Source organism: Prorops nasuta, unplaced genomic scaffold (genome assembly GCF_024137725.1).
Source record: "Prorops nasuta isolate Cenicafe-Biocafe unplaced genomic scaffold, Cenicafe_Pnas_1.2 PNAS00005, whole genome shotgun sequence".
Lineage (NCBI taxonomy): Eukaryota > Metazoa > Arthropoda > Insecta > Hymenoptera > Bethylidae > Prorops > Prorops nasuta.
The window spans coordinates 4,554,565-4,569,761 of NW_027116802.1; the positions used below are offsets into that span (position 1 = coordinate 4,554,565).

The following is a 15,197-nucleotide window of genomic DNA, read 5'->3' on the forward strand; positions in this document are numbered from 1 at the left end:
ATAGAGGCTGACAAATTAGTTTTAATTTCTCTCGGGATTTATAGTATTATTTATATGGTATTTAACGCGATCAAAGTCTTCTTTTAGTCATTCTTCGCTTGTCTCCACGAAGTAATTGGATTTTGTATTTATTATCGTGGAAAATGTATTATCGAGCTGAAATCTTCTGTGCAAGCGATTCGAACGAGACGAAAAAGATACAAGCGACGATTTTAATTCTCTGGTACGCGTTCAATTCTGTCTAGAATGATTATTTCAATAATCAAAGTAAGGCCGGGAGAGGGTTAAAGTGCATGTATAATTTAGAACATTTTTTTCCATCGAATGGATTGAAAGTAGAAAAGTTTAAGTAATTGCGCTTAAGAATATTATGATAAAAGCAGAAAAAAAAACAGAAAAAGAAAACAATCTATGCATGCATGTCAGATTTGCCTATGAAGTATAATTAAACAAATTTATATTATTAAATATATATATATATATATATATGTATACAGTCGAAACCCCGTTTCTGCGAGAGATATAGTATATATAGATAACGATCGCAAGCCTAGGATAGCCTATAACCTTTAATTAATTTCTAAGATTTAAAAATGCTTTATTTAGGCAATAACAAATGAATTAACTTATAAATAAATGAAGGAATATATATGTATATATATATATATATATATATATATATATATACATATACATATATATCAATATGTGTGTATATATTGGCTAGCAACTACTTTCAAGACTGTGGATCATTATATAGGTGTATAAATGTTTAAATAAATTATTATAATGTGACTATCATTTACTGTTTTTATTTTACCACAAGAAAATTTATTCCAAATATTGGATTACGAAAGTAAATCAATTTGTGCATTTGTTATATTGAGAAAAGCGCGATTAAAAAGTTTAAGAATTGTCTATTATTTCTTTATTCAATTTTCTACAACTATCGCCATCTATCGAAGGATTGGCAATTTCATTAGTCGATATGAGTTTGGTTTCTAGTAGTTTCTACTTTACCATCAAATATTTAAAAATGGGGTATTCCAAAAACTCCAATCCAAAGATACTGGATCTCCATAAAGCTCATATCATAATTTATCGAAAAATATAAATAACATATTTAACAACATTCAGCACGATTTTGGGGGGCACCCGGCACAGCATTCTCTACATTTCTACTCATATGTAACTTTAAGAAATGTGTTCAATAACTGATCTCAAAAAGTATTAAAAGCTCTTTATTAGGGAATTTAACTTTAACCCTAGTGACTGGTAGTATATTCTAGGGATTTTGGCCAAAACGTTTAGTTGGTAATACAAGAAAAATCCTTTTCTTTTATGGGGAGAGTGCATACGATTGTTATAAGCGTGTTCACTCGATTTATTTAATAAATATACAGAAAAGTAAGTAATTGAGTCTTCTATTCTCATTTAATCTATAAATATTTACAGTAATGTTTATACTACTCATCGTTTAGTCCAATAAAAATAGTAAGTTTAATTGTATTCACTTTAAATCAATTTGCCATGTGGTTAACTTTTCCCCGCTATTTGATTAGAATATTAGTGAAAAAAAGTTGTAAAAGGATTTTTTCCTAGTTTTTATATTTTTAGTTAAGTTCTGCAAGATTAATAAATTGTACATGTACATTGATGAATCTAACCTTGTAGCTATCTTGAAATTTTGTGAGGTTATATTAGAAATTTTTCAACTCCTGTTCTTTCTTTTAGAATAAATCATGACGAACTCAAAGGGTTATAGACGTGGTACAAGGGACCTTTTCTCTCGAAAGTTCCGCAAACATGGAACTATCCCCTTGTCCACTTATATGAAAGTTTACAAAGTAGGTGACATTGTTGACATCAAGGGCAATGGTGCCGTACAAAAGGGTATGCCGTACAAAGTATATCATGGCAAGACTGGGCGTGTGTTCAACGTGACACCTCATGCTCTTGGGGTAATTGTTAACAAAAGAGTACGTGGACGTATCATTGCCAAACGTATCAATGTACGTATTGAACATTTGACACACTCAAAATGCAGAGAAGACTTTATTAAGCGTGTCAAGGAAAATGAAAAGCTAAGGAAAGAAGCTAAAGAGAAGAATGTCAAAGTACAGCTGAAGCGTCAACCTGCTGAGCCAAGAACATCCCACATTGTTTCTGGACGTGAAGCCCCCATTTTACTTGCTCCTATTCCATATGAATTTATTGCTTAAATATCAAATAAATATTTGATAACAATAAAAACTTGTTTTTGTATTCGTGCTTATCAATTTTGATCCTACTGGTTTTAATTCGTGTTAAATTTGGTTTTTAAGAAAAAAAGAATAATATTAATAACAATGTCTTTATTTTCAGTCATATGCATTTACATCTGTATAGAATTTGATACTGCTTCCAACGTTTTCATATCACTGGACACATAAATTGTTTCTAACATAAATAAACAAGTTTTCCTCCTTCATTAAAGGTGGACTAGTTTTCAAATATAATTAAAATAAATAGTTTTTACATCAACTTCGGTATCCTTGGATCATTAGAAGGATATACTTCTTAGACAGATTACAAACAGAAACATTCTCTATGAATTTAAATAGGTAAAACGAGTTACAGTTATTAATTCTAATGGCAAAAATATGCTCGATTATAGATACGCTTATAAGTATTAGTATTATTCATAAATAATTCCCTGATGATTAGGTAGTGTAAACAAAATTTGAAAAACCAGCCTGTTTTAACTGCAATCTCTTGATTGATAAAAAAGAATGTATCCAGTTTCAGAGCTCTTTTGAATATCCGATGTAAGTCCATAAAAATCTTCTATTGTTGATGCATCTATTTTCTAAATATGAAATAAGAATTATTGCACAGGGTGTTCAAAAAGCCTGGAAACAATCTTGTATCTCAACAACTGAATGTGTTAGAGAAACAAAATAAAGTGTATTTTAAGCACTTTTAAAAATTGATCAAATAGATAAATTGGTTAAACCTTGCTAGGTATGCTTCAGAATGTGAAGACCATCTTGATAACACTAATGGAAGCATTCATTTTTATTTAATATTCTCGTAATAATCATCTTAAGAAGCTTGCAAAGCACAACGTAATTCTACACTTTATCCAGGCGTTTACAAGATATCGAATGTAAAATTAAAGGTAAGTGAACGAATACGCATGAGTATGCGTAGCGTTCGCGTATACGTTAGTCAGCTAAAATCACATCTACATACAACCTGAACAAAATACCTCGGAAATTCCGGAATTAATAAATAATAATGTATTTTGGAAACTCTTGAGATAAATTACAAAAATATGTTTCAAAAATTGCTAGTTTCCTTTTAAAGAAAACAAGACAACCTTTGCATGTCATCAAGCATATTTTCCAAAACCAGGCGAATATAGCCATCTGTCAGATTTTTAAAAGTACAACAAATATACATCAGTCCTTCATTAATTACTTAGTTTGGTGAGGTACTTGATCGTTTCCAGAATCTTTGAACACATTGTATATGTTACATTACTTTAATTTATAGAAGCAAATAATAAAGCACTTACATCAACCATGTCATCATCAAATAAGAGCCAAAAACCATGACTTTTTACTATAGAAATATAATGTCCCCGATTAGGCCCGCTTCCGCAATGTATTACAACGGCTACCAGATCATATAAACGATCTGGATTCACTGCATCGTCACTCTAAAATATTTCAAATTTGTTCGATTTATGCCAAATATTGAAGCAAAATGTGTGTTTAAAGAATCAGGACTCACAGTATTAAATAGCCTCAGCTCTAATGGAAAAACTACTCTATGAGACACTTTAATGTGACGGTTGTATTGTTCAACGTATTTAAACCTTTTTAAATGTAACGCCAAAATCATAGGTAATTTTTTTACTCTCATTCGCTTCTGAAATGATAGTACAAAAAATAAAAATTATTAATTTCACATCATTTCCTATATAATGCTATTCCTAAACAATGCATTACCTGAGCTTCTTGGTAGCTGCTACAATGATCGCACTTAAATTTATTATCACTACAAAGAGTTTCAGTATTTGAGAAGCATCTGAGGCAATGTGTGATGGAAGTATTTTGATCTACATCGACCTGTAAATCAAAGAAGTCTTCATCTTTACTAGAAACAGTCTCACAATTAAGACATCGAGTTTCAGAAGTCAAAATTCCTTGAAAAATTTCATGCACCCATGTAGGTTCTGGTGGTGAGCCTGCATCTCCTGCTGCACATTTTCCTCCAGCAGGTTTGCTTTGACTTCTCTCTGCTACATCAATTAATTGGAAAAAAATCAGTAATAAGTTTTTTCTACTAAAGTATAAAAAATACACAAAAGAACATTTACCAAGAATGATTTCATTTATATGATTTATTAGGAAGTTAAGAAATTCATGTGCATCTTGTTGCATATAATTATCGAATTCCTCTGAAAAAAATAAAATACAAAAGATTAATATTACATTACTTCTGATCAAATGTTTAAAGAAATTTGTGATTTCTTACCTTTTTCTTTTCTTAATCTAGCAATGAATTTTTTTGGGGCTATAGATCCAACTTTTTTCTTCTGAGTGGCAATACTATAAAATAAATCTGCCAAGCATGTTAATAACGTCTCTTTGGTTCTTTTATTCCTAGCTTTATACTCCAACACTTTTTCTCTAAATGGTCGGCAGAAGTATAAAGCTTGTAAAACTGAATTACTGTAGCAAGTATTTCCAAACTGTAATGAAAAAATTAAATAGAAAAAATACTAATATAGCTGATACGAGTCAAATGATATACCATGAAACTACTCACATTGACTAACCCAAAATAATGTTCATTAGGAGGAAACTGATCGGATCCAATATCTCTCTCTAACTGAGATATATTAGCACCCTAAAGCAATGGGTGTAAAAGACAAATTAGTTAAAAAATTTAATAGTATACTTAAAAGCCTAATGAAGTTCACACAAAAATGAAAAAGTTGAAACCATTAATAATACAGGTTAAACATTGTGAATTAACGATTTTTTTAATTAAATGTAAAAGAATAAATTAAACCTACAACTGGAAATTTACATTCTTTTATTCAATTGTGTTGGAATTCCTTGAAAACGTGAATAGATATTAAATACAGATGCATAATTAAATGCTGCAACTCACCATCTTATAGCTTAATAGCTTCAAGAAAATATTGACAAGCACTTAGCACAGATTTTAACAGCAGCATAAACTCCATTGTATTGTTACTTAGGCATTTGTTAATACACGTCAGTAAATCCTATCATCTCTACTGAATAATAGGAAAGAATATTAGAATTTGCTGTGGATGTACACGCGTACAATACATATACACATAGATTCAATGTGTATAGGAATTGCACACGTCCAAATATACACACATATGCGTCACATGTACAACAACATATCACAAAACCTCAAGAGACGCAATGGGGGAAAAATGAAAAATAGATATCGCATTTGAAAAGACTAAATGGAGAATTTTCGTTATTTGGTTAGTGCACCAAACACCGAAAGCACGATATATATTTATAATTATTTTATACTGTTTGCCTTGTAGCGTGTACGGATTACGGAATGCTGTATCTGATTATAAACACCAGCGGTCAGACAGAAGGATTCGTTCCTTACACATACACTGTTGCACACATACTGTGTCAAAATCAAACTCACCCACCAGCCACCACTCACACTAGCAAGCAATTTGGACCAGAATTGAACAGCATGTCAGTCGGTATGAGAGCTCATAGTTCATAACTACTGATGTAGAAAAATATTTTATTTGGAGTCCTTTCTTACCTTCAGTACTAAAATTTATATATTCTAGCACATACGTTTTACGCCTTTCATCAAACTTACTTGATCAAATATATTCTTATCATTTCTAATCATCACAATCTTATACACACACTTATTACCCAACGATAGCTCTGTTTCTTACACATTCGTTTATAGGAGTTAGAAGTTAGTCGTTTTATATATATACACTTTATTATATTACGAATTACATATTATAAAAAGTCTTTTATATCTTATTATGTTCTATATACACATGTATTTTATGATTAAGTTGAATAAATATAAAATTAATATTATACATATTAATTAACAGAATAATTATGAATTTCAAATGGTTTTACGAATTAAGAGAGGATTCTAATTTACAGAAATGGTTGGTCCTAATTGCCGCATAAGTTTATAGCATTCTTGCAATCGCTTCCGGTCTCCTATTCTTTCTAAAGTTTTAGCGGCTTCTGCAAGCATACCAGCTCGTTCGCCGGGAGAAGCCAATAACAAAGTAGGTAGATGTCTGCATGCTAAGCATAAAGCTGCGGCGTGTTCTCGGTCTCCATTATTTTGTTCTTGCGAACGGTCCTTTCCACAAATAATTGATGTCTTTGAAATTCTGTGGTGTAAACTTCTATCCAAGAGTATTTGAGTTTTTACTGGAGCTGCTCCGGCCATAATGCGAGCAGTGGCTTCGTACAAAAATACTCTAGTCAAGACTGACTGGAAATAAATAATAAACCATAAACGAATAAATTAAAATTTAAACAAAAATCACAATATTATATTTGATACATTATTACAAATAATTAAATGTAAGTTGTTGTAACTTACTGGAATATGACGGCATAATTGTCTCAAGCATGCTAAATCTCGCTGAAAGCTTGCAAGAGACAAATTTATAGATGCTCTATTCGTTTCGTTTTCCTGTTCTTGCCAAAAAGTAGTTCGCATCTCAAGCAACCAATCACAAATCCACAATTGGGTTAACTGAAAAGAAATTTTGTTGTTTATTTTTAAAATGTATCATTACAAAAATTATGATTTTCTATAATATTGAATAATAAACGGTGCTGTGTCCCGACACAGGAGCTGCACTGTAGAAGTATTGCATAGTTGTGTTTCACGCAATGCAACTACAATGCACACCCGTAACGGGTAAGCAATAGCATTCACTAATGCTTAAATTAAATGGCAAAATCTTAACATGTTAAATAAGGCGAGAAATGAATTGATATTAAAAAATAACTTGGGCAGAGGCTCACCACAACATTCTGCGCGGATTGTTCCTTACAATGATAATAAACCATGGATTGTTCAAGAATGATTCCAGCCTGTTCTATAAGATGAAGAGAAAGCAATTTTGTCGGGTGCTTGGCGGCTTGTAATACACTGAGAATAGCGTACGGCAATGGACTGCCACTATTGTTACTGCTTCCAGGTTGAAAATTTCTTTCATAGGGAAATTTGCTTTCGGCGATATCCCATGCCATTGTATTGTCTTCACCTAATCTCCAGCTAGCTGCTGCGCACATTACAGCCCCCCACCAAAGTCCTATTTCATCTTCGCAATCTACAATAAATAAAAAAAATTTAACATTTAACGCAATAAGAACCTTACTATTTGTAAAAATACGTCCTATATTTATTAAACATAAATAATGAAAATTTAGAATGCTTACTCGCAACAGTTAGTTTATCGGAGCTAGGATAGGAGGCATCGACGCTAGCTGAATTCATGATATTTTTTGCAGATTCAAGTACAGTGGATGCATGAGAGTCACCAGCGGTTCCGGTCAGTAAACGTAAACAGTGTCCTATAAGGTGTTCTCTATAGGCTCGAGAAGCATAAGATAAAGGATCGGCTTTACTACTTTGAGAAATGAACTCGCTATCAACGCGAGGCCCATAATTCCATTTTTGAGAAGATAAAAACTTTGCTCCATCGTCCGTTATTATCCATTTTAACTTATCTGGTACGACACAAGAGGATAATAACATACGAGCTTTCGACAAGTAATATTTATGGACAAATGGAAAAAGAGACTGTTTGAAGCACAGAGCTCCATTCACATAGATTTCTGCTAAAAGCGATTTAGGCACGCTATCTCCGGCAGCTTCTGCATAGTTTAATGCGGACAAAGCGAAGTAAAGAGTAGAATTGGTTGATCCTTCTGATAATCGAAAGCAGAGTAAGTGCTGATAAACAATTGCTATTTCCATCGCTGAAATTTCGGCTTGTTGCTGCTCAGATTTTTCAGTAAACCATTTGTTCACATACAAAATCCATTTGCCAATCCACAGTTTATGCAGAATTTGCCTTATAGCTTGCCAAGTTGTTGCCAGATATATTTCTGTCCTAGACAAGGGTAAAGAGCGTCCAAAATAATGCAGGCACTGATTTAAGTCTCGATACGCTTGGGCACAGTCATGCTTGGAAATGTTAAATTCTGCTTGTCGCCTCCAACGACGTAATTCAAGAAATACTTTACTATCTGTGGGCAAAATTGGATCCCCATATAGCAATAGTCTGCACAAGCAACCAGCCAGAAGTATTATATTAGTCAGCCATAGAATTACATTGCTCCAAACAGCTCCATCCGGTTCTGACGGATCTACAGTGAAATCGTCCATTTATTAAATATTCTTCATAGAGATGTACACGGAATAATGAAATTTACCTTGATAATTAAGTATTGTTCTGCCATCCATTTTGGTGTCAATATAATCGTGATTGAACTTTCCGATATTTTTTACAAGCATACCAAGAGGATTAAACGCTAAGAACATCAGCATAACACCACAAAGAGTTAGCCTTGTGTGGTCTCTCATACCAGATACTGTAGAGGAGGAAGGAGGATGAAGATTTTGCATTATTTCTGTCTCGTCTTTCGCAGACAATGGAGATGATGGGGATAAAGGAGCGGGTGCAGGTGACAAAGATGGTTCGCTTGAATCTGAGCGGGGTGGTGTTAACTCGCCACAAGCTAACAAATCTCGTAAATTTTGCCGTTGAGCTGCCATTTTTAATGACATATTTTCAGCTTTTAATTTAGCATTAGAGTTCTGAAGAAATCTAATAAAAATAATAATTATCAATTAATGATTTTCTTTCACTTTACAATACCCATTATACCCAATATACCTAATATAGTCAATTGTTTTCCGTAAAATTGCTGATTTATTTAATTTTGCATCAACACCAACTATAATATTTTTCAATTCAATGATTTTATCATTGATGGAAGTTCTGTATCGTCTTTCTATGGCATTGTGAGCACTGCGCTTTACTTCCCTTACTCTTGGTACACCTACATGTGTATTTGTATTCAAACGGTTAATTTGTACTTTGTCAGTATCCAATACCACAGGAATGCCTGTATACAGAATAGTACAATAAGAGCAAAATATCAAAAATTTCTGACCACATAAAATGTTGAAATTATAAATTGCTTACCAGTAGTTAAAACTGTACCATTAGTGGTTGTTAAGACTGTTCCATTGGTAGTATTAACTAAAGTATGTATTTGATGAGGTGCAGTAGTAGAGGTAGTAGTTTGTGGACCTCTAGAATAAACTACTGACTCAGACTTGATTAATTTTGCAGGTAACAAGAGTTGCCTCTGTTGATGAGCAACTGGTGCAGAAATGACGACAGGAGACTGGACATTAAAGTTTATATTTTGCGGTATAGCATATTGAGGGGTAAATATTGCAGGAGCAGGGGCTACTGATATCGTTTGAGATCTGTTTTGTACAGGTGGTAAGTCTTGCTGTATACACTGTGCTGGTTGTCTATTGTCCTCAGCAGCTGGTTGTACTAGTACATTTGCTGATGCTACAGGCTCCAAAATATTTGGATCTTTGAAATCCTTAAATTCATTACCATTATTAACATTTATCAAATCAAATGGTTCTCCATCTACAGGCATAGGCTCTTCTAATTCTGAGAGCAGTATTTCATCACTGAATAAATTTTCACTTTTCATTAATTCACTCTCACAGTAGGTAAGCAAATCTGAAAAAACATAAGCCTGACATAAACAATGTATTAACAATGAAGAATTTTGTCACTTGTTCATTATATAAAAATAACAAGGATAACAATAATGAAATAACAACCTGCTATGAGAAGTTTGATAACTGAATGGATAATTAACTGATAATAGAGAAACATAATAAAGATTTCTAAGTGAATTGTTTACTAAGTTAAAAATAAGGAAATACTTACCATCAATACCAGCCATCTCATTTAAATTGAAGCTGTCATTAGCTTGAAAATTGGAGAATTCATTGTCCTGTGTGGGTATCCAACCCCCGGGATCTGCCATGGTATTTTCTTATATTTGAATAATTATTCATATAAACAAAATGATATTAAACACAATAATATTGCACAGGTAACTGTCAAACGCAATACCTAAGTAAAAAATTATAAATGATCATCCGATTATTGCTTTGACCAATGGGAAGCCTTGGAAAGATCAGACGATATTACGTCACGTTATGTCCCTAAACTTATACAAAAAAGGAGCACAATATGTTCAAAAATAAAGGGCCCGTTTACGGAGCACGGTAGTACATATGTACATACATACATATATACATATACATACGCTATTAGCACTCGTTCCGTTCAGCATATTTAACATCTTTTTATAGGCTATCAAAATATGCATTATAAATTGTCCATTTAAACTAATGAATCAATTATATTTCTGCTAAATGCGAACACTGTCGATGTTGCGCGCAAAAATTTCAGATAACTATGCGCACTGCGCAGTAGTATAGTAGCGCCAGCGCCGCCAGTATACATAGCACTGGCAATGTTAAAAGCGTGCTTCGTGAACATACCTAAAACTAGTATTAAACGCGGAGATTAAGGCCCGGTTCCACAAGCCTTGTTTAAACTGGATTTAGTTAATTTTGCTATATTTTATGTCACATAGAATATAGCATAATTAACTTAATCCAGTTTAAACAAGTCTTGTGGAATCGGGCCTAAGTGTAGCGCTGTTTTTATAATTGAACTTTGAAGTTTCTTACTTTAAATTTCAATATAATGCTGAGGTCGGAATTTATTAACGGAACTTAAGCTTAGCTCGATATTCTTCTTATTTAAGTAGTAAGCCAAAATTCAAACTTAGTTTCATTTTCGGTAAATTGAGTCATGTGCATTACGTGCAAACGTAATTTTTTTATTTCCACCTTCCACAGTGATGTGTTCAAACGATCTAGCACTTTAGGCCCGGTTCCACAAGCCTTTTTTGATCTGGATTAAGTTAATTTTGCTATATTTTATGTCACATAGAATATAGCATAATTAACTTAATCCAGTTTAAACAAGGCTTGTGGAACCGGTCCTTAGTCGATTTACTTCAGCGCTTAGTAAGTATTGAGTGTTGAATGGCCATAAATGCGAAATTGAATTAGGAACTTTAGAAAGCTCTCTTAACATATAACTTACTGATATCCGTTAGAGACTCACTTCACAGTTTACATGAGCACACAATAAGCTACATTAGTGCAGTGTTGCAAAAAAGCGGGAGTTTCGGATTAACTCGGACTCCCAGCATGATCCCCATGTCTTCTGCTGGTAAGTGCTGAGTCCGTACTACCAAGCTCTAATATAAGTCTTAATTATGGTGTTTTATATATTACAGAATATGCCACTATTAATGTAGTAGAGGTTGACAGAGGACTCATTTTAAAGCACAATAAGGGAATCAATAAAAGTTCCCGAATTCCCGCTTTCTTGCAAGCATTAAAAAACAACGTCTACATTCTGAAAAAATTCCTTGATTCTCAATTCTGCGTTTACTGGTGAAAAAATGTTTGCATAAGGCATATTTATTCAGTACTGCATTAATACAATTTTCAAATACAATTAAAGTAAACCCTCCTTCCTCGAAATCTGTCCCGTCCTGAAACGTCCAATCCGATCATTGCACTATACATATATGCTCTTAAATCTATTGGGGGCATTTGGGGGCTGGGGTTAGGGTAGGACTGGCAGGTCACCTTTCTGACCTTTACTATTAATATTTTGTACACAAGGTGTTTCGCTTAATTTGTTCCAGAGCTTGAATGTGAAAATTATTTATTTATCTGCGTAAATATAAGACATTAATTACTTTCGTAAGACCTTTTTAAAATTATACTTTGTAATCAGATTCAAAAAGGTTTTATAAAAAAAATTGATATTGTTTACATGCGAAAATAAATAAATTATTTTTACATTCACATTCTAAATCGAATTAAGTAAAATATCCTGTAAAACGTAATTAGTATAGTATAACAAGCATAGCACACAATTCTAATCACCCATCCATCCATAGTCAGTCCACAGTCCGCACAATCCATCCGTTCAACTTCAATAAACCATCCGCAAGCAACAACCTGAAACAACCCAAAAAACGACGCCAACAGCAAAGCACGAATATAGAAAGAGAGTGAGAGAGAGAGAGAGAGAGAGAGAGAGAGAGAGAGAAGGGAATGCATCAGTGCGAGCAACCCAGCACATCATACGTATTTACTGTAAAATTGTGAAAGACGAAACGGAACGGACTGGGACGAGTGGGACGGTCTTCGCCACCGCTGAACGGAACGGCCATTGCTGCGGGTTTCTTGTCCGAAGGTGCGAACGTGTGGTATTTGTTTAGCGTGTGCCATACGAAAGGAAAAGGGAAAGAATTCATAAGATCGCTTTGACGAGGAGTGCTGCTTGGTGCGAAGGGACGTCCGGGACATTCATAAATCCCCAGTCAAATGGCTGAAACAGACAAACTGAACATTGACACCATCATAGGACGGCTCTTGGAAGGTGATGCTCGTTGCGATCGATGTGTCTTGAAGGGGACACAATATATGCTAAACGGATACTGATGCTGATACTGATGTGTTGACGCTGACGCCGTTGCTTATACAACAGCTTGAATCTCACACTGCCCTCACCTCCCACTCTCTCTCTCTCTCTCTCTCTCTCTCTCTCTCTCTCTGCCTTTCATATTGTTTTATTATTTTAATTTTATAATGCTATATGTTTGCTTGTTATGTGTTGTTCTAAAACCTCATAAGTCGCTAGATACTTGTCTGTAGTTTTTTCTTCAAATCCTTCTCTGTCTTCTATATATCTTTTAAAAGTAATTTTTCTCTCCTGGCTTCAATTAATTAAAAAACTTCATGTGCTTTTGAAGTTGTATATACTTCTTGTGATTAAGCAACTTTATATGCTTGCACTTTCATCGCTTATGTTTTTACTTTGAATCTTCATTTCAATAAGTTCTGGTTTATATTAATATAATCCAAAAAAATTAGTTTCGGAAGCTGGCACTTATGAGCCATTGCCTAATATCTAATGTTTCCATAATTCATTGTTATTACTATTGCTACTTATGAATGCATTTTTAAATGAGGGATAAAGAATTTTATTAATATTAGTTATAATTATCCTGTATATATGATCAAAAAAATTCTTTCTAGTCCGTGGTGCAAGACCTGGCAAGAATGTACAATTGACTGAAGGAGAAATTCGAGGCTTGTGCCTAAAATCACGAGAAATCTTTTTATCTCAGCCTATTTTATTGGAACTTGAAGCCCCGCTTAAAATATGTGGTAAGCTTTACTTTAATGTCCATCAGTAGTGATATACTTTCAAGTTTCATAATCTATGATTTTGTTTATCGCTAAACAATTATTAATTCTCATAGGTGATATTCATGGACAATATTATGATCTACTAAGATTATTTGAGTATGGTGGATTTCCTCCCGATAGTAATTATCTATTTCTGGGTGATTATGTTGATAGAGGAAAACAATCCTTGGAAACAATATGCCTTCTTCTTGCTTACAAGATAAAATATCCAGAAAATTTCTTCTTACTTAGAGGAAATCACGAATGCGCATCTATTAACAGGATATACGGATTTTATGACGAGTGTAAGCGCCGCTACAACATAAAGCTTTGGAAAACATTTACCGATTGCTTCAACTGCTTACCTGTTGCTGCAATTGTCGATGAGAAGATCTTTTGCTGTCATGGAGGTTTAAGTCCAGATCTTCAGAGTATGGAACAGATTCGACGTATCATGCGTCCAACCGACGTACCTGATCAAGGTTTACTCTGCGATTTGTTGTGGTCAGATCCTGACAAAGACACAATGGGTTGGGGTGAGAATGATCGTGGTGTTTCGTTTACATTTGGCTCTGAGGTAGTTGCCAAATTTTTACACAAACATGATTTTGACCTTATATGTCGTGCACATCAGGTATATAAAATTAAAAAGAATTGTTATTTTTTTCCGTAAAAAATACCACCTAATTTATCTTCAATATCTTAGGTTGTGGAAGATGGTTACGAGTTTTTTGCCAAACGTCAGTTGGTGACTTTATTCTCTGCTCCAAACTATTGCGGGGAATTCGACAATGCAGGTGCCATGATGTCGGTGGACGAGACATTAATGTGCAGCTTCCAAATATTGAAGCCTGCAGATAAACGAAAATTCACATATGGCGGCCTGAACGCTGGACGTCCAGTAACGCCACCACGAGGCGCAAATAACAAAAACAAGAAAAAATGAATTCTTTAGATTGGATTTTTGAACGCGACGCTTAGGACCTTCAAACTGCTTCCCCAATCGATCACCTTTTAAGACTAAAGTCCCTGTAATAGAAAAAAAGAAGGAACGAGTGATTAAATATGTGAGTGAACGGAAGTACAAGAGAGAAAGAGAGGGAGAGAACTATCATTAATATATAATAAAAGCAAAAACCGTTATGTTAGAAAGTATGCGGAAAATGAAAACAACAAGAAAATGATTTTGAGGCGTTGAGCCTCTAATTTAAAGCAGTAACAACAGTAAATCTTGTGTCAAGCTACAACTTGTGCGTAAAGGGTTAACTCCTGTCGAGCTTATTAATTTTCTACGAACGATCATTTAACCTATCGTAAAACAAGAAGGGACTAGTATATTTAAGATTGTTCTTATAAAGGGAATCGAGATTCGATGCAGTAAGTTCCAGTGTCAAGCTACTTTAAAGAAAATATTTCCCTTCGGTTTCTCTGCTTCTTTTCTGTTCTTTTTGTAAATCACGAATATTTCTACATATTGTCTTCCTTCTTTTCAAAATGATAGGAATAGTACTATTAATAGATTTGACACGATAATTTGTACAATTTATCATGATAATACCGAGTTCTGTCATTACTTTTCAAAGCGAAATGTAATAAAGGTTATGTATCATGACTGGCCGCTCTGTGTAGGATATGGAGTCAAGATTGACGCGTATCTTTGTATGTACAGCACGTTGAAAAATGGTATGTAAAATAAATGGATATTCCAACAGCCGTTTGAATGATGTGTGGGATTAGTTCATGTAGTGAAA

At 33.8% G+C, this 15,197-nt stretch overlaps 4 protein-coding genes across 5 annotated transcripts; 2 read left to right on the forward strand and 2 right to left on the reverse strand.

Annotated features, from left to right (window-relative positions):
• Positions 1-1,305: 1,305 nt before the first annotated feature.
• On the forward strand, positions 1,306-2,265 carry RpL21 (ribosomal protein L21). 2 transcript variants are annotated; one of them, XM_066727142.1, is made up of 2 exons: positions 1,306-1,407; positions 1,735-2,265. In XM_066727142.1, exon 2 carries the CDS (start codon positions 1,743-1,745, stop codon positions 2,220-2,222), a length of 480 nt encoding a protein of 159 aa, XP_066583239.1. In that variant the 5' UTR covers positions 1,306-1,407; positions 1,735-1,742; the 3' UTR covers positions 2,223-2,265. The 2 variants fall into 2 exon arrangements, with proteins under 2 accessions (XP_066583239.1, XP_066583240.1); XM_066727143.1 differs by having other exon boundaries at positions 1,367-1,494.
• Positions 2,266-2,337: 72 nt separating this feature from the next.
• On the reverse strand, positions 2,338-5,624 carry Usp12-46 (Ubiquitin-specific protease 12/46). Its single transcript, XM_066727140.1, has 8 exons — positions 5,167-5,624; positions 4,819-4,899; positions 4,525-4,741; positions 4,367-4,447; positions 3,996-4,288; positions 3,778-3,915; positions 3,560-3,703; positions 2,338-2,848 (listed from the first exon to the last, which is right to left on the reverse strand). Exons 1-8 carry the CDS (start codon positions 5,167-5,169, stop codon positions 2,741-2,743), a joined length of 1,065 nt encoding a protein of 354 aa, XP_066583237.1. The 5' UTR covers positions 5,170-5,624; the 3' UTR covers positions 2,338-2,740.
• Positions 5,625-6,035: 411 nt separating this feature from the next.
• Positions 6,036-10,275, reverse strand: SREBP (Sterol regulatory element binding protein). Its single transcript, XM_066727139.1, has 8 exons — positions 10,043-10,275; positions 9,269-9,829; positions 8,957-9,188; positions 8,493-8,887; positions 7,494-8,426; positions 7,077-7,384; positions 6,646-6,801; positions 6,036-6,534 (listed from the first exon to the last, which is right to left on the reverse strand). Exons 1-8 carry the CDS (start codon positions 10,140-10,142, stop codon positions 6,181-6,183), a joined length of 3,039 nt encoding a protein of 1,012 aa, XP_066583236.1. The 5' UTR covers positions 10,143-10,275; the 3' UTR covers positions 6,036-6,180.
• Positions 10,276-12,359: 2,084 nt separating this feature from the next.
• Positions 12,360-15,157, forward strand: LOC136773170 (serine/threonine-protein phosphatase PP1-gamma catalytic subunit B). Its single transcript, XM_066726594.1, has 4 exons — positions 12,360-12,634; positions 13,294-13,425; positions 13,521-14,080; positions 14,153-15,157. Exons 1-4 carry the CDS (start codon positions 12,580-12,582, stop codon positions 14,390-14,392), a joined length of 987 nt encoding a protein of 328 aa, XP_066582691.1. The 5' UTR covers positions 12,360-12,579; the 3' UTR covers positions 14,393-15,157.
• The last annotated feature ends 40 nt before the right edge of the window (positions 15,158-15,197 follow it).